An 18,982-nucleotide genomic window follows, 5' to 3' on the forward strand; every position below is an offset into this window, starting at 1 on the left:
GAAACAATGGAGAGGCAACATGTGTGAGGAAAGAAAAATGCAGCTGGACGCCTCATTTAATAACAGTTCTTACACACAAATTCTTCACTCATGTTTATTTCTAATTTATATAATTACTGCAATGTTCTTGCACAGTGTAAAGTCTTATTGACAGGTGTGTCGGATCAAAAACTTGTTATGAAAGTGAAAACTAAATATCCCGCACACTGTCAGTCACTTATAATTAATTAATGGTATCGTTATTTGGGGCCGTAGATGTTCATCAGACAAAACATTGAAATCATTGTTGTCAGGAATTTGAAAGTAGTTGTAATTTATGGTAAATTTAACATCAAAAGCAGCTTTTCACAGAGTTATCTTTCCTACATAAATGCTGAAAATGTGGTATTTCAAATTCTATGTCAATTAGTTTTTCCTAATTTACAAGAAATTAATAATTAATTAATTAGCTTTTGTTAAGTCAATGATTATCCTGGGGAAACTTGCCTGGTGACGTTGACTGCCACATCCTCTTGGGTGGCACTGGTTAGCACCCTAAACAGCTGATTCAGGGTGGTCGGCAGGAACTTGATCATCACATGACTCTCCATGGCATGCAGACTCTGAGGGTGAAGCATCACAGTGATACATTTATGTAGAGTTTTACTACACAGGTCTTTATGTATAATGAGGGGAATAAAATTGTAAAACAGTGACTTTATCTTCCTTCACCACTGCAATAAAGAGCAGAGAAGGTTAATAAATTATAAGAAACTAATCAAATAACAACAACAGGGGGACATGAGTGAACAACACTGTGCTAATCACCCACACTGTATGCTTCAGTTGCCTGGAACATGGCAGACTGTAGGTACTGGTGCATCACTGTCTGCATACAGGAAACTAACACAAGCCCTGCCAAGTCATTTGGCAGACACGCTGTTTGACCCTCTGGCCATTGTTCGTGTTCACTGTTGTATTGACATTAGAGCCCAAGAGATGCACTGGACCAAGTGTTGCTCTGTCAATTGTCAATGTCAATTCCCACGAACTGGAATAAGAGAATGAGTGATGGAAAAAGTGATAACTGAGCTACCAGTACCCCCCAAAAAATGGAGAAAGAATCATGCCAGCTAGGGGTAGACATTTGACAGATTTGCTGGTATTGGCTTGATCTTTGCAGGAAAGGTACAATTAAATTCTGTATGACCGGCAATAGAAAAAGCTCTGCGCAATCTGTCCAGGAGAATGCGCTGTTGGCAAGCTACAACACAAAGTAGAACATTAATCTCCATGTGATTCAGCTCCAACCGAGTGTGACGGTCTGCGGTTTCATGGTGAGTATGAGCTATGGTTAACTTGAAAGTTAATACAGAGAAGTTAAAGTGTGAAAACATGTCTAACCTTTCCCTTTAAGTATAAAAATATGTAATTTTGTTCTCAATCTTCAATTTATGCATCCTTGCAGAGCATATGAACTTAGTTATACAGTGTATGCCAACACTGAAATGTGGACTGGATGTCAACATGAGGATTAAATATGACTCAATGTAGCATTATCTCTTTTAAGTTTCTCTCAAGCATGCCAGCCACTACTAACCAGTTAATTAACCTACAAGACAGCCTGTAATACATTTTGTTAGAAATAAACAGTATCAAGCAAAAGTATATCATTCTAATAAAAATGTCTGTAAATTTGAAATATTTAACTTATATGCAATATACAATTTTGACAAATGGACTGAACAAAAAGCATTCTGTACTATTAATTGGCGAGTTAACAATTATTTAAGTCAGTATTTGTACTTTTTATACTTTTTATTGTTTTACCTTCAGGTATTTTACCAGTTCTCCTCCTGACACCTGAGGCGCCTGTGCACTGCTCTGACAGTGATGAAAGAAATTGTGCAAATGTTGATCCTGTGAGAGACAAAAAAGGTCAGAATACAAAAGTTTTAGTTCCATGAAGCTGTGCTTTAATGAAATCACAGCACAAATTCAGATGTGACAAACCAAGAAAAGGGATGAAGGATGAAGATGAATCAGTAGTATTATTACACTCACAGTTTGTTAAAAACAAAAGCTAACCTGAGTGTAGACAGTGGACACAAGGTGAGTGGACACCTTAAATAAAGGCTTGCCTCCATCCACCCATTTGACTTCAGGACCTGAATGCTGTAATACAAAGAAAGAGCAACAATTTTCCTGTCATTATATCTACAGAAGGCATCTTCAAACATATTTACAAGCAGTAATAGCCTGCACATAAATCAGCTTTGCACTAAAGAAATAACAAGAAGTAGATCAGGCCAAGCAATCACTGTTTAACAACTGGAGAATGCACTCTACCTTACTGGCACCCTCCTGACAGTTGAGGTAACCAGCAGGCAGGTTGGCAGCCACAGGGACCTGGCTCTCATTCATGATCACCCGGCCATCCTTCAGCAAGGGGAGCCAGGCGTAACCCACTGAGAGAAGAGATAGAAGCAAAGACAGTAAGGTGAGAGCCTGGAAAGAAAACAGGTAAACGTCAAATACAGATTTTTAAAAATGATGCTATTGTGAGATCAGGTGTTGCAGTGTGTGTTACCTTGAGTCTCAACCAGGTCTCTCTTTTTGGTGCTGGCCTTGCTGTTGCTATCACAGCTGACATGGTAGAAGGTGAAGAGCAGATGATGTTTTTCATGGAGCTGAGTTGGCAGCTCAATCTTATACTATAGAGTAAGAGCACAAATAAGTATGCCGTCATTAATTGCATTGACTTATACGTATGAATAGCACTCATCGCTGAGTCTCGAGACGTTCGGCACAGTGTTTCTTACCTCATCGTAGAATTCGGGGTTGTGCTGGTGATGTAATACTGCAGCAAAGGCATTTTTGGTAAACAAGGGTCCTCCAGGTCGGCCATAGATGCACTGTGGAAGGATAACAATAGTTGGTTAGTTTCTCTGAAGGGACCAAGGTTAGTATAGCCAACTAAAACTAAACTAAAAACTACAACTAGGTGTTGAAATAAAAATAAAAAGAAGACATTAGAAATTTTGGTCAACTTTGTCAACACAGGATGAAGAGGCACGGTACATATGTTGAGACTGTTTACATGACAATCAATGTGTATTGTGATACATATTCTGAACTTAATCTTGCCCCTGATAAATACCCCCAATATAATAATAAAAAAATAAAACTAATACTGAAACTAATAAAAACTAAACATTTTTAATCAATAAAAACTAAACTGCAAACCCACTATTAAAACTAACTGATACTAAAAATTAAAAATAAAACAAAAAATGTGGGGACTGTTCTTTGGGGATTTGGAGACACTTCCAGGACACAGCTAAGTTTACCTTTAGTGAAACAGCCTCTTCCTCATCCGAGTCCTTGAACTCGATGCAGACAGCTATGTTTCTAGCCTGAGGACAAACACAACGAGCAAAACTGACCCAGTTAGTCACAATATGAGGGAAAAAGTTTACAGGAAACTTTTAGGTCACATATGGAGGACAAAGTCATCATAATTCCTCCTCCTGTCAGTTCACATGCAAATTAACACCGTACAACAAAAGCTTGTGATACCTTTGCAAATGACTTTTGGTTGTCGTACTTCAAGTGCTTCGGGTAGACATAGAGGTGATTGTTGTAGATGGTGAAAGGCTGAGAACATTTGGCTATATACGGCACAAACTCCTCCACTTCAAAGAAGATGTTGGTCTTCCCACTGACATCAAACTGCTTCACAGGAATGTAGGATGAGGTAACACAATCTATATACAGAAGCAAGAGGGAGGGAGAATAAATAAACAGCCTTCAGACAACGTGACCGATCTGCTCTAAGGCAGCTTTCATCTCTCATGCTGGCTGCAAATTTAGAGACCTTACTTGTCAAGTCAGGAGCTACATTGTCAATGGTAACATCGAGGTTTCCTAGGATTACAGGCAGCTTGGCCATCTTCTCTGGCCTGAGGAAAGGAAAATAAACTCCAGTTAAGCCTTTGCTGTCGTCTACCAAAAACTAGAATGAGCAGAGACAAATGGTATATATATGCACACCACATTGACAGATGTGAGCAAACATCTTATTTTCAAAACTGACTAGCATTTTCCAAAGTACAACCTATAGGAACATATTTTCCATATTTCCCTTCCCAGAACATCTGCAAGACTACTCAAGTTATAATACTAACTTTCTGAAATCAGCCAGCAGCTTGAGCATATCATCGTTGGAGAGCTTGTTGCTGTCCTGTCTGTAAAGAGCTGAGAAACGGGCACTTTTGTCAAGCGTCCCTGAAGCATCTTTGAACAAACTCCTGCAAGAAAGAAAAGAAGGGTCAGGTAGATATTTCTTTTTTTTAATACACTGATATAAAATGGTGAAAGCAGCAAATCTCATTTGAGAATGTAGAACCAGCTAAAGGCCATGGTCTTGCTCAATAAATGACATAAAAGATTAACTGATTAGTAAAATGGTTAACAATTGAGATAATCATACTGAAAAGAACCCCAAAGTATGAGTACCTTCATATTACATGTTTATGTTATATGTAATTATAATATGTGATTTAGGTTTTGTATTTAAATCACTGTTGTGTCCTTCCTGAAAGACTGCACCATATACTGTCTGTGTGTGTGTCTGTACGGGCTGTGGACTGGGTGTCAACTACAGAGAATCCTTTGGTGAAAACTGAAAGGAAAACCTGTAAATATATATAGAGAGAACATACAGTACAGTTAGAAAATGAAGAGATGAAGTACCTTGCTGCCCAGGCAAAAGGCATCCTGTACTGGCCTAACCGGCTACATGCCAGCTTGGCATTTTTCAGGACCTTCTGTGCCACCTAGTGGAAGACAGGAACACAGTGTGGTTTCAGCCTCATCACTTAAGTTCTCAGCCCTGCAGCACTGTAACATATTCAGCATGCTGCCAGTCTCAACACAGATACACAGAGATAAGTTTTGATAACATACCCTCCTCGCGCGCGCACGCGCACACACGCATGCACGCACACGCACACACACACACACAGACACACACACACACACTTAAAAATAACACACAGATTTCCGTGTTGTGTGCAGATACGCACACAAAACATATCTGACATGTTGTCTTGCCTGAGTCGCATTACTGCCCACCACAGGGGGCAAAACCACATTTGTACAGCCAAAGTCAATGCTTCTGTTGAGAGTCTGTGCAACTGGTCAGCACTTAAAAACAAGGATGATTATCTGTGTATAATGTGGAATAATCTGGCGGAAACTGCTGAGTCTGGGGGAACATGCTGCGTCCCGAGGAGGACGGTGATGAAAGTTCGTGGGTGGGTCAGTACCTTGGTGGAGTCTGAACTCTTCATGTATGGCTCGGCACAGTGGTTGATTCCCCCCTGAAGCACCTTCTCTATGCGAGCCACCAGGAAGATATCTGGGTGCGGGCATGTTACAGAAAACACTCCCTGTGGAGACAAGGAAAATGTTGGAAGTTTATCCGTGTTAAATATGTATTTTGCATGTGAATAGATCTGAATATGAAGCAAAAACAACTGTTGAGCAAGTGTGATGTTTTTGAGCCTTGCTAACAGCATGCTAGAGTTGGCACTGTCTTTGGACAGTGATCTCTCAACAATTTTTGAGTGAATGATTGCCATGAAATTCTTTTGAGTTGGTTTGAATTATTAATTTTTTTTAATGTGACCTACCTGTCTTGGATACTGCATGGTTGCCTCTGGCACCCCATGGACCAATCGTTGGCCCTCAGGGTGGGTGTCTCCTCCACCGTTCATATACTGACTGGTGTTATTGGGCACCATGCCCCTTACAGATGGGTGGTTTAAATCCACGTGGAAGTCAGAGGAGATCTTCCTGCCGTTCTGGATGTCGAACAGTGACAGGGTGACATAAAATGGCTCTACCTGAAAAAGGACGAGAGTAGAAACTCTGTATTAGACGGATGATGCTTAGGATTCTTTTGACTTGTGCATTTGTTTCACATTGTGTCAATCAGTCTGCAGAACCACACCGTACAGATATATGTATCAAACTATCACTAAACTGTCTTACTTGCAAAATATCACACGCCAAACTAAACACTTAACACTACAGGCAATGTGCACAGCGTTATATAGTTTCAACACAAAAGTAAGGACATTTTAAACTATAAAAATATATACCACTACTTACATTACATCATACAGTACTTATGTAGTATCTAATGTTCGGGATGCATCAACCACAGGATCTGACATCATGTTACTTCACATAAAACCGATCACAATCATTTGCAGACGATACAGAGCACTGGTATTGTATTGGTACTCGATATTGGCAGATTCCTTGTGTTGAGGTATCAGAATCACAGTAGGGAAAAAGTTGGATTGGTGGACCCCTATCTAATGTATAGCTAGCAGCTATTTCATTAATATTTCAGCGGAGGGAGCTGGTTGAACGCGCTCCAAAGTATCTGCTCTGTATATGTGTTTGTGTGTGTGTGTCAATATCCGTGTTTCTGAAGAGACAGAGCATGCTGAGTCTTTAACAGACAGATTATGTTAGGACAGACAGCAGGACATCAGACTCCATTATACAGATTGCTCGCCATTACTGAGCCTGTAGCCTGGTTGCCATGCCAACAGGAGTCCTTCAGCAGCTCAGATAATGAGGGGTGTCCATCCGGCTGCTCTCACAAACCATCTTATCCCTCTTTAGTCGACCGGATGGTGATATTTCTGTTATTTAGGAACTATTGTGGCCAGTCTTACGTTTGTTGTCGGCCCTTCCTCGTTCTCGGCCACACAGCTTTGCAGATTAAACGAGAGGTCATTGCAGTTCACCAGAAGACGCTTGCCAAACTTCTCCTCAAACTGCTTGACATCCGGCTCTATTCCTGAGAAATCTAGTTTCTAAAGACAGCACAATGGAAGGTATTACATTTCATTAGGTGGTGTTAGGTTGGATCTTATTACTACATGGAAATAAGTGAACTTAAATGTGTTTTACATTTAATTACCTGCGTGTCAGGGTCCAGGGTGAACAGCTTCAATCTGGTCTCGCTCCTCATTCTGGACTCTATATCTCTTGAACTCTGAGGAGAAGAAAGGCATTTCCTAAATCGATTGAAACCTCGGCTGTCTGACATCGTCTGAGAGATTTCCAGTCAGTTGGTTTTAACATTAGAAAATTTAATTTTTTCATCATTTGCACCCATCTGGAAAGAGGCTTCATATTTTTACAGGCTGACCACGCTGGGCAGACAGGCTCAGTGGTGAGAGTCAGGTGGTACCAGCATACATTTCAGTGCAGCACACTGTAACCTGTCAAGATGTTTCCCAGTTAACTGTTACCATCAGTTTCCGTGCACAGATGGCTTTACTACTGCATACCACTCAGTGCTGTAGCGGCATGAAGAGATTTCTTCTGAAACACTAAATATCCATTTAGGGAAGAAAAGAAAAAAACTTCTGCAGCCTGCAAGTTATCAGTCAGTAAATCATTTAAAAAACGCAGATGTTTCTATCCTCAAAAATGTTCAAAACTCTTGAAGCAGGTGAAAACATTTTTGGATGAAGCCCAAAAAATACTCTGAATGGAAGAGTGGAGTTGTCATGGATCACATGACAAGCGGTCTGTGTTTAATGTCAGATCTGATCTACAAAAACAAACGAATGACTAAGAAATTAGGTGTGTAACCAGTAACTCTTAAATCTAAATTCAAGCCACATGTTTGTGGCAAAAGAGGCCCTCTTCCTTCCTTACAACTTCAACGAGGATCAGCGATTTAATGCTGCAACTCCATGTGAGGATGTACCGAATGTGTGAGCACCCAGCTGAGAAAGTAGGACCTACCTGAAAGCTGTCCATGCTGCCAGAGGAACTGTCTGACTTTCCAAGATCATCATCTAGAGGAAAATGCAAGAAATCATTGGATGAGGGCCAGAGCATAAACAAAACCCCCTTCTGTTGTAAAACCTCCTTAATCGCTTACTGACATGTGAAAGTTTAGTAAACAGTAATTCAACTGTACAAGAATCAGCCAGGATTGAGATGGAGATACTGCAGGTCTCAAGATCTGCTCAAGCAGAACGTTTTTTTTTCTTATGCACAGCGCGATTAATAAAACCTGAGGAGTTAGGGAAGATTAGTGGAGCGTTTTGTGCAGAGGCATTTAGCCTCTTTCCTCCATGGCTAAGCCTCCTATGAGACAGGAGGTGAGTATTAAAAGCCTGGGTGGTCTGGTATCACATCGCCACAGACTACAGGCCCAGGAAGAAGTGAGTGGATGTGGGTGTGAATGCCTCATTTAAACATCCTCAGGTACACACAGTATCCCAGAGTAAATAAACTGATAGCAATGATAGGATTTACTGGATGGTATGGTGGATTATTATTTTTCGAGGGCATTTTTCATCTTAGTTTACAAAATATCACCACTGTAGCTTCTATAATCAACTGCATTAATTAAGGTTTATAACATTTTAGGGCTATAATACATGATTACTTTCATTATCGATTATACTGATGACTATTTACTTGATTAATTGTCCCGACGATAGTGTCAATTTCTAACGCCAAAAGTGTCTTTAAATGTCTTGTTTTGCTGTATTGTCCGACCAATAGTCTGAAACCCCAAAGATATTCAGTTTACAATCAAAAAACTGAGGAAACCAAAAAATATTCAAATTTAAGAAGCCTGTGAAAAACATAAATCACTTCTCATCATGAAGTTGGATAATATTTTGACAAGACTAGCATGAAATAATATTCCATTTCATATTTGTGTTCCATCAGGTGCTGGAAAAATACACACCATCATGAATGTCTCCATTCCTCTTCTCCTGCATGGCAATCTCGAAGCTGCTGTGCAAGATCTTGTTGAGCGTGTTGATCCAGTCCTCCATCTCTCCTTCACTGTCTGAAGCCAGCAGGTAGGTGCTCTTATCCTGCATCTTCAGCTCGAAAGCAAACCGCCGAACCTTGTTGTTCTGCCGCCACAACACAGGGGGAGATGAGATAAGACGAAGAAGAAAGAAGAGGGGGAGACAAAACAAATAATTATACAAACTTGGAGGATAAGAAATATACTTAAAATACAGAACAACAAATCAGAACAAAGACTTGTGTGTTGGTGTCTGACATTATATGATTGATTGACTAAGTTTAGTTTTTCACATTTAAAAATCAAATACTCAACTGTGGACATGGCAGGACTGAAGGAATGTTTCATCTCACTATCCAAAGCTAACATTTAACATCTGCCAGCTCACCAGAAGGTAGCAGATTCTTAGTTTTATGATCTAAATCAGACCTTCACTTTACTTTAACTCTACCTTCCTCGCATTATGCTGATTGGGCCTACAAAAACATCAATGTGTATGCAAAGCAAATATTCTATCACAATATCCTGGGCTTAAAATGACACTATTAAGCAAAAATCTAAGCGTGAGTCACTGTTTTGGAAAGAGATGGGAAGCTAAATTTAATTTAACTGCCATAGAAAGCAAAGGAACAATGTGAGTTAGGGAGGGACAGAGTACTTCCATCTGTATAACAAAGCCTCCAGCTCTGCCAGGACCACGGCAGGGACTAAAGTGTGATGGAGCTGCTGGGTGAAGTCAACAGAAAATGAGCTGGATCTGTTGAGCCGAACTATGACCTCCAAACAGCCATGATGTCACTGTCCCATTTGTGCTTCTGCATTTCTCCATTACAGCCCATTCAGGACCTAATACTGCTGATTCAGCTGCAGTTTGGCCATGACACAGCGACTCTGCCAGGGTCTGTTGCTTAAACATTTTAACAAAGTATTCAAGCCATATTTCTTTAGTGGGGGATAGGGGAGTCATCTCATTATTGTTAGCAGTCGGTGGATTGTTTTGCTCCGGTTATCACTGTAGCTTGCCTGCAATGTTGAAACAGCAGAGTGGGAGTGATTGGGAGGGAGACTCATTATCTGCAGGCTGGCTGAGTAAACATGGTGAGTGGAAATAAAACTGGCGTTTTGATAAACAGACTTAATCATCTGATAGGTAGGAGGACATGTATCAATTTTCTAGACGATAAAACTGCACACATCCTCAGGGGAAATGAGTCAAGATGATTATTTTATTTAAATATTAAAAAATATTTTATAATATTGTTAGTATTCGTACAACAGTGAATCCATAGAAAATAAAATGAAACCTTCAACCATATTAATCAGTTTACATTTCTGAGTCATTTTGCTCCTTGTTAACCTACTGCCATTCTCTTAATTAACATGTGGCAAATTCTTAGTGTGTTGGAGCGTATGTTGGCATCTTAACAAAGCGCAGGAGCAGCTTGAGGCTCAGTATGATGTCACTCTACATGCCATTACAGCTGCAGAGTTAAACATCTGCAGTTCCACTCTTAGACAGCAGTTTCTGCTGGTTGAGCTAAAATCACATGATCTTTGTTACTTCAACAGAGCAGAAAACTGCTCAACTATATGTGGTAAACAAGGGGTTGTGCAATGCTACTGCTCTAGTGCCTATTAGTAGTGGGATAATCACCAACAGAATGATTTACTGTTAGGATCTGTATAGTAATCAGCGTATAAGCAACTAAATTACAACATATTTCTCCTTAATTTAATGTATTTTCACTTAAAACCAGTAGAATGGGGCATGACACTGGTATGGACTTTATAATAGCTTCAAACAAAGAGATCTGCCTGTTACCGCAACGTGTGTGAGGTAACCGTTAAAAGTTCAATGGGTTTCTTGCAGATATATAAAATCTAAATGACAATAAATGTCAGTGCAGAAAAAAATGTTGGAAGCTGTATCGTCATTATGTAGTGTGTCCAACAGAGAACTGAGGTTTGTTTTTTGGCTGTAGGACTTCCTGCATCTGAAAATAAATTTGAGTAATGTGCATCAAAAGTTTCTGAGTATGTTATGCGTCTACATAAAATCCATTATTGGTCAGAGTCCTGTTGCGATATTTATTAGATGTTGGCAGTTGAAGTCTAGGCTGCTCAGTATTCCTCTATCCTCTGTCATCACAGCATCAATCCAGATCTTGTATGCACTGTAGATCTATGTTGGTCTGTAGTATGCGTACAATAGCATGTACCCCTTTGTGAACACAAATAGTCCTAAATCTGTGTCCCTTACATTTAACTAAGACTCATAAAACTAAATATTAAGAAACTGACTATGGCTATTTACTTTCTTTTTTGTTTTGTTTTCGGGATAGTTTTTGTTTACAATATCCACCTTGTTTTCTTGTAATTATTTAAGAAAAAAATATATATATTATTCATCCTTTTATAATAAGGTTAAAGTAATTGTTTGTGATATAAAATATAGAAGAACATAAACTTTACGTATTTTGTGGCATAAAAAAATGTAAAAATGTACATTATGGCACAGAATACAGTGCAATGCAATCTTCGTATGTTTCTTGCCAGACTCGACTGAACCAGGAGATGCATTCATCCTCAGGAATGTAACAGAGTGAAGGTCTGCGGTTGAAAACTGGGTGGTGTGGAGGTTCGGGGAACTTGGGGGACGGCACAGACACCACAAATACCCCTCTCCCCCTTCTACAATCAGACAGTCTCTGAGACTCCATCTCATTCACCAATAAATATCTGATTAATGCCAGCTGCCACATCAGTAAAATCAGGTTCTTTCCATCCACTGAGATGATAGACAGAGGAAAATGCACCCAGTGAGTCTTGGCCTACGTTCAGATGTTTGCACGTGGCATTGATTGTGAGGCTGATGGAAAGTGCACAGAAGTGAGACCTCAGCATTCACCTCGTTTCACCAGCTGAGAGTCAGCAGTAAAGCCTGACCCTGGGGAGGAGAGAGCTCAGGTTTCAGGGAAACGAACAAGATACTTTACAGCAGCAGTCCATCAGTGAAATTTGTGTTGAAACTTTCCCTGTTATAGCGATTTTTCTTGTTATGGAAAATACACTTATAGAGAAAGAGAACTGGGAAGCGGAAGTTGCTACTTCATGGTCGTTTTTCAGTTTAAGGTGTTTTAATTTCTACGAGGAACAAGGCCACACCCTGTGCTACCACAGTGTCAGCAGGGATTTCCCATTTGGCAAAGCAGGGTAATGTGTCATCCAGGGTCATCGCAGCTTAACAATCACTGTCTTCGAGACAGAGATGACTGGAATATTTTAGAGCGTACCTGAACCACACCCATACAGGAGTCCAAGAAAATAGTTCCTTTGGGCTCTTTGGAGATCTTCTCATCCTTGTAGAAGTTCAGATTATAAGAGCCGTCCCCGAGCTGGGTTAGATGGAAATACCTCCTCTTGAAAGACTGAAATAAAAAGAGGAAATTATATTGAACTTTTAATTATTGTAAAACAAAATGCAATGTTTTGGCCATGTGCATTTTACTTTTATACAATATAAGATAAGGTTAAGAGTAAAAAGCAGCCTGCTTCTAAAAAGGCAATAACTAAAACCTTCCATACTTTGGATGGATATAGTAAGAACAGAGAGTATGCAGTATGGATTGTAAAGCCCTTTGAATCAAATTTATGATTATAGTACATAAACAAACAAAAGTGATTTGACTTGATTTAAGGAAAATATTTGTGATAGATAAAATGACTTGAGGAGGAGACCTTGGAGGAAAAACTTTCACTGCCAAAGCACAATGGCACTAAAATATCTGAATCTAACTTTACTGTGTAACAGGTACATGATATACATAGAATACACTGCAGCTTTAGTAATTTCTAAAGTAATGTAACTAGGGCTGCAAACAATGGTTATTTAATTATAGATGAATCAATTATTTTCTCCATTAATCAATGAATCATCTTCTCTATAAAATGCCAGATAATTGATAAAAGTTCAGACAGCCAAGGAAATTGATTAATTCGTCCGACTAACAATCCAAAAACCAGAGGTATTTTGTTGACAAAGAAAATCAGCAAATCCTGACATTTGAGACACTGGAACCAGAAAATATTTGCTGATTCAGTCAACAGTTGTTATTTATGCTGATCAAATAATCAATTAATTGACTAATCTTTTCAGTTCTACATGTATCACCACTGTCTCACCCTCATGGTGACGCTGATGGCACTGTTCATGTTGCCTTTATACAGCCAGCCATGCTTGGAAATCCCTCCCTTCTGGGATCCTAGGGAGGCCGTATCCTGCAGGACACACAGACATCAGACAATTTAATACACACTGCAGTCTTTCCATATACTATAATTCACAAATGTACCAAAAGGAGGCAAATCATTATCATATTTATTTTATTTTGAAACAAGCTGCAATAGTTAGAAACTGGGGAAATTACTCCATACTTTAAATAATTAATTAAATAAAGAGTAATGCAGATAAAACACACCTATATGTTAAAACCACTGGCAGATTTTACTTCAAGGAAGACTCAACATAAATTAATTTGAATATTTTTTCAGTGGATCATCATATCACCAGTGCTTTCTAACAGACCCTGCCAAAGCCTTGCCTCACTGTGCAGAAAACCTTTGATGTTGCGGTTGGAGATGACACAGAGCGCAGCAACCTGTAGGTCTGTCTCAGTCCAAACAAGCAGCAGAGGAACATTAAACAAACTGTGACTGTTAAACAAAATAAATATCTCCATCTTCAGAGCAGGATCCATGACACATGGACCCGATCGTCTCACACTTATAAGGTGAATGAAAGCATGAGATCACGTCCTTCAACCAAACACCAAGCTACTTGAGCCACCAGCTATCACGGTCTGTAAAAATAAACCAATTAGGCGAGCAATGAAGGAAGAAGACACAGGGACAAACTCTACAGCCCTGTCCTGGTTTAGATCAGCCAGAAGACGTGTCATTTACAGTTACACTATCCCGACTGAAAGACTACAGGAGGAACTGCACCCCTGACTAATTTCACACAATGCAGAGAGTGAATGGTCTTTCAAGATGTCTCCATCCTGGTCCAGCACCACTTCTTCTTCGCTCAGTCTAATAAAGCAAAAGGGGCTTTTAAAAGTGCTGGCAGGAATTATAATATTTTCAATGTGCCTTGTGGAGTGATCTGAAAAGCATCTGGAAAGGTTCAGTACCTATTTTTCCTCATCAATGTCTAGACAACATTCAACAGTTCCCTGAGAGGCAGACAAATTACTGGGTTTATTTGCTCTAAACTCCGATTTGCTCCACAAAACTTTTGTCAGGGCATGTGAAGAGTTACGTTACTAAACTATAGTCAGACAAAAAGAAGATGAACTAAATCACGCCAGCAATGTTTGACGTGATCCAGAACACACAATCATAAAAAAAAATATGATTTATTCTGGGGATTTTAGAGGAAGAGTACAAATCCTGTCCTTTCATCTGCTGTGTTTAAAAAAATCTTGCAGTGGTGAAGAGTTGGAGGCCAGAGGGAGAGGCACGAGTTGAATGAAGGGTGATTTGGATCTTAATCAGTTGTTGCTGAAGTCTTGACAGAGGTTGACTGTGAGGATGAGCAGGACAGACCCTGACCTGTGACGACCTGGCACAGCTTCACACTCTGAAGAATGTACTTCCCTCAATTACAGCTGCATTAACTAACACACAGTTAAAGGGGGAAAAAAGACACAAGAGACCATGTATTTCAAATATTGTTGCCTATAGGAGGCGCAGTTTGACATATCAAGTGAAGAGAGAAGGTCAGTATCTTCATACATCTTGTGAGGCGGCGTGACCTTATAGCATGTTAGATAACATTTCAGCCTCAGCTTTGTATCGCCTTTGAAGACTCCCATCAAATCTGAGTGTCTTTCCATGTTGTGCACTCCTACGAGCCATTCCAAAGACAACAAATACTCATTTAATCTGCAAAAACACACACCCACTCCGTCATAGATGAATTAGATGAGGATGAAAAGATCCAAATGGTGCTTGAAAATCTTTGTGTAAAGAAAAAGGGCTGTTTTGAGATATGGTGCGCAAGCAAAAGTCTTTAACTCTAATTACACTTAATTCTTTCCATTAAATTCAGCTATTTGACACAAAAGTGCCTTTTTATCACTTTAACAGCTATAATGAAACCAGGAAAGGCAAAACTGATGACTGGAATTAGACACATCTTTTCTGGTCCGGGTATCTAATAAAGTAAATGGTCCTGAGTAATAATGCCTAAAAACAGGATGAACACTCATTATTAACATTGCAAATATATGTAGTATGTATACATATATATGAATGTAAATGTATGGTTGGCATTGTTATTGACGGGTAGAAAAAGTAAGATATAGACTCACCTCTTCTTTGTCAACATCCTCATCCACTTCAAATACATGGACAGCCAGTTTATCAGGCCTGGACACTTTGCTGTAAAGTAATCAATTCTCATTAAAAAGGCATCCATAGTGTGTATTAACAAGGTTAGAAAACAACACGTAACATCATCACAAACTACAACAGATTACTACAAGTCAAGGGAACGCACTGCACTCAGGTCCTTAAGTGTTTCAAATTAGATATCCTTTTCTCAAACACATTTATCTGATAGATTTTGCTCATAGTTACTTCCCAAATGAATTCATGAATTATATTTTACATGTTAAACATACAAGATTAGATAATGTTGTCTTAATTTACCACTTTGGAAACCGACACTATTCTCAATGAACACATTTATTCAGGATGTTTATGTACATTTTACTGTCCAGGATATCACAGTCAGACTGAGCTTTGCTTATTTGCTTTCATTTCAGTTCCTACTACAAAAAAACTTTCAAGCACATGTGGTTTGAGGTGGTGTGACTGACATTATGTGATTTTTCCCTCATGTTTTTGTCATTTTTTAAAAATGCAGCTGTCTCGAGAGAGTTAGAAAAAGGCAACATCATGGCAAATGGAAATTCCAGGAGTGTTAAAAGGAGGCACTTGACTGTTCGTGGAGACGTTAAGGTGTATACTGCCGGCTGGAAAATGAAAACGTGCCAAAGGTAAGAATCACTTCAACTGAAAACAGTGTGAGGCTTTTAACAGGCAATCCGCGTCACGGTGTATTGTTTTAACTTCCCCAGATTCAGTAGAGTGACAAAACATTTGGCAGCGGTGATAGTGTCAAAGTCAAAAGGTCATTGTCAACTCATATTCTAACATATTGGCAGTAAAATAGATATTCTTCAGGGAAGAGGCTGGAGCTGATGACACAATCTCTGGACAATGAGGGTGGTTTCCACACTGACTGCAGTGGGGAATTATCCAGTGCATCGTAAAAAGGAAACGCTGCGTGGAAATAAGAATTATTTGTGCGCTGTGTTTCCTTATAATTAAGTCACAACAACATTGTCTCAGAAGCAGGAAACAAAAAGGTGACAGTTTGTCTAGGTGACCTGAAAAGAAGGTGTATGACTGTGTCTATTAGTTTAAAATCTCTGGCATCCATATATTATATGCAGTAGCTGTTCTTACTTGCCCATCATGAGAATGTCATGGCACACTACCGCATTATCTCTGTGACTACAGTGTACAGTAGTGTTGAGGTGTTTTAACTATAGACTCACTTTGGAAGCTGTCGAAAGTCCCCAGAATAGTCCTCGTACTTGTAGTTGACGACATGCCAGTCAGACTTGTAGGTCTTAATGCACTGAGAAGACAATGGAAACAAATCACAGACCACTGTTAGATACTGCACAGTGTGTCAATGCTATAAAATACACAATGCCAGAGTACTTTAGCTGCGTTAAGGTGTCAGTATGCTTCAAACAAACTGGTTTGTAAGACGTGTTGTCCAGTAATATCTGAAGGAGTGTTTAAAGATGTTCACAATGGCCAAACTTGGAGTTGGGGCCAAAATCTTGCGGTCATTTAAAGAGATGCAATATTTAAATATGGGGATAATGATTAAGACAAACTTTCCTGGAAGGCATTCAGTATTTTGCACTCGGTTGTACACTTGAAAAGGAACAGTGACAGTTGTGACGTATGAACATTTTTTTCATTTTTTGTGTGTGGAAAAGTCACAGAATTGATCAGAAGCAGCTTCCCCATTTCCAATGTCGGAACATTGTGGGGGGAGGTTTCATACGCTCTTCAACTATCTGACTGGCACTGTGGTTGAAGCATACTGACACCTTTAAAAGAATTGGCCATGCACTCCATACACTGTCAGACTCACAATGGACAGAATCAGAGATATATATACCTTTTTCACAGCAGACATTCTGACATGAAACAGTAGGGTAAACACAGGTGTTACCACTGATACTAATTAGGGTTCTGTTCCATTAAGTGCAGCAGAGCCTTTAAACTGACAGACTGACCTGAATGAAACTATTGTCTTTTTTCCCCCATGCATTTTACTTCCTTGTCTGGTAAATCTGGTGCCTACATTACCCACAATGCTACTTGACCCCAGACAGTTCAGTCAGAGATTCAGGTGCGTTATGTGGAGTAGCAGCAGCTAATATAGTGTCGAGCACAGATGGGGAGCGGTCTCGTAAGCCCACTTCTGTCAACTCCACATCCCCAGTCTCAGCTGGGCCTGAAAAAAATTATAAAACTTAGCACAGCTCCCTCTGGAGCCACAGAAGGCTTTAAACTTTTTTCACATAGTATGACTCCTCAAGACCTTTAAACAGGTTTTGATGTGTAAAATAGGTTCTCCATTCTAAGACAGTGTGAAAAATCCTTAAATTGTACAGCCCACAAGATGAGGCACTTTGAAAAGAAAGTTGTGTTGAATTTTTCTGATGGACAAAATATCCCAATAATCCCAATTAAGCACATTTATAACACAATGGTTGTTTTGAGCAACAATTAAAGTGTATGGTGAGTTCACCTCAGTCTAACTACCCACACCAGTACAAACTGGGAGGGAGTGTATCTCTATCTCCATTTACTTGGAAAGGAGACATCTGTTTATTGTTAGAGTCAGTGATAGGAGTAGCTCACTGATCTTTTTTACAGAAATACATGCCGTTTACAAGAACTGCTCCGTTGGGGAGACGAAATGCAACCTGATCAGGAAAGCAATCGGAAACAGAGAGGCTCCTGCTGGGTTGATCCGCACAGCTGTCCTGGTGATGTCACGCAGCACTAGACCGGGAGTTTTAGTTTCTTTATGACTTCAGACAAGGCTCCCTAAACACTGACCTTTGACCTGGAAGGTGAACTGTCGGCAGCCAGTTGGTCTGTGACTCAAAACACACAGTAAGAGCAGTGTGCATGGGCCGGATGGTAAACCACTGTGATGGTTAGCGGAAGACACATTCCCCCTCTTGTTGCCATATTTCACAATTTTATCAGCACCAAGTGGAAAATATTTTTTCATTCCCACTGCAATTAAATTAAACAAACTCACTTTACAAACTTCAGTGTGTGTTTTGAGTCATTTGATAACAGATACATTCAAGACTCAGCACCAACAGACAGCACCATAAACCAACCCTGATGGAAAATAACCAGAACTTTGATAAACTTGTGGAAATTAATTGCACTTTATCATTCCTATGTCCCCTGGCATAAATAGATATTACTGAGGAAATACAGAACAAATAGTCCATCTGTCTCCAGTAATTATCTGTAATGAGAACAGATACCACTTACACAAAAGTTTCTACAGGCTACTTCCTGATGTGCTGCGTACATTGCTCCTAATATTAGGTTGCAAATTGGTAATGACTCACATTAGTGTCACTATTTTGCGTCGATGTGTCTGTGTGGTTTACATTCATGTGATATACTTTCCTAACCTCTTGTACCAGTCGACTATCAACAGGTTTGTTCATGTTCTGCAATCAAATAAACTGTCTATCTTTGTGTAATCAGTTAAAGTGCTTGAAGGGAAGCTTGAGGTCCGGTGTTTAACATTTAGGAGCATCTATTTGTAGAAATGGGATATATTATTAATAGTTCAGTCAGGATCACTTTTGTCAAAATATCTTTTATTCCAAAGCGGAATATTACATTTGGCGGTATGGCTCTGTTCTGGGACCTCCTTGTCCTTCCACGTGCCTACGTGGAAAAGTTTAAGACAAGGAGAGCGGCAGCAGAGACCCCTCAGGGTAC

The 18,982-nt window shown here is 39.6% G+C and overlaps 1 protein-coding gene across 8 annotated transcripts in view; it reads right to left on the reverse strand.

Annotated features, from left to right (window-relative positions):
* zmp:0000001200 (dedicator of cytokinesis protein 9) overlaps nt 1-18,982 on the reverse strand; it is an 80,403-nt gene that overhangs the window by 18,560 nt on the left and 42,861 nt on the right. For all 8 annotated transcript variants that reach the window (XM_051403812.1, XM_051403810.1, XM_051403808.1 and 5 more), the window contains exons 4-24: nt 16,477-16,559; nt 15,223-15,292; nt 13,031-13,126; nt 12,142-12,276; nt 8,780-8,954; nt 7,819-7,871; nt 6,983-7,057; nt 6,735-6,875; nt 5,676-5,888; nt 5,310-5,432; nt 4,735-4,817; nt 4,167-4,289; nt 3,862-3,941; nt 3,559-3,746; nt 3,330-3,395; nt 2,802-2,894; nt 2,570-2,693; nt 2,329-2,447; nt 2,068-2,154; nt 1,810-1,899; nt 487-602 (exon numbers count right to left, since the gene is read on the reverse strand). In XM_051403812.1, coding sequence (XP_051259772.1) covers nt 487-602; nt 1,810-1,899; nt 2,068-2,154; nt 2,329-2,447; nt 2,570-2,693; nt 2,802-2,894; nt 3,330-3,395; nt 3,559-3,746; nt 3,862-3,941; nt 4,167-4,289; nt 4,735-4,817; nt 5,310-5,432; nt 5,676-5,888; nt 6,735-6,875; nt 6,983-7,057; nt 7,819-7,871; nt 8,780-8,954; nt 12,142-12,276; nt 13,031-13,126; nt 15,223-15,292; nt 16,477-16,559 — 2,333 coding nt within the window. The remainder of the gene's footprint in view (nt 1-486; nt 603-1,809; nt 1,900-2,067; nt 2,155-2,328; nt 2,448-2,569; nt 2,694-2,801; nt 2,895-3,329; nt 3,396-3,558; nt 3,747-3,861; nt 3,942-4,166; nt 4,290-4,734; nt 4,818-5,309; nt 5,433-5,675; nt 5,889-6,734; nt 6,876-6,982; nt 7,058-7,818; nt 7,872-8,779; nt 8,955-12,141; nt 12,277-13,030; nt 13,127-15,222; nt 15,293-16,476; nt 16,560-18,982) is intronic.

This window comes from Dicentrarchus labrax, unplaced genomic scaffold, assembly GCF_905237075.1.
Source record: "Dicentrarchus labrax unplaced genomic scaffold, dlabrax2021, whole genome shotgun sequence".
NCBI classification, from domain to species: domain Eukaryota; kingdom Metazoa; phylum Chordata; class Actinopteri; family Moronidae; genus Dicentrarchus; species Dicentrarchus labrax.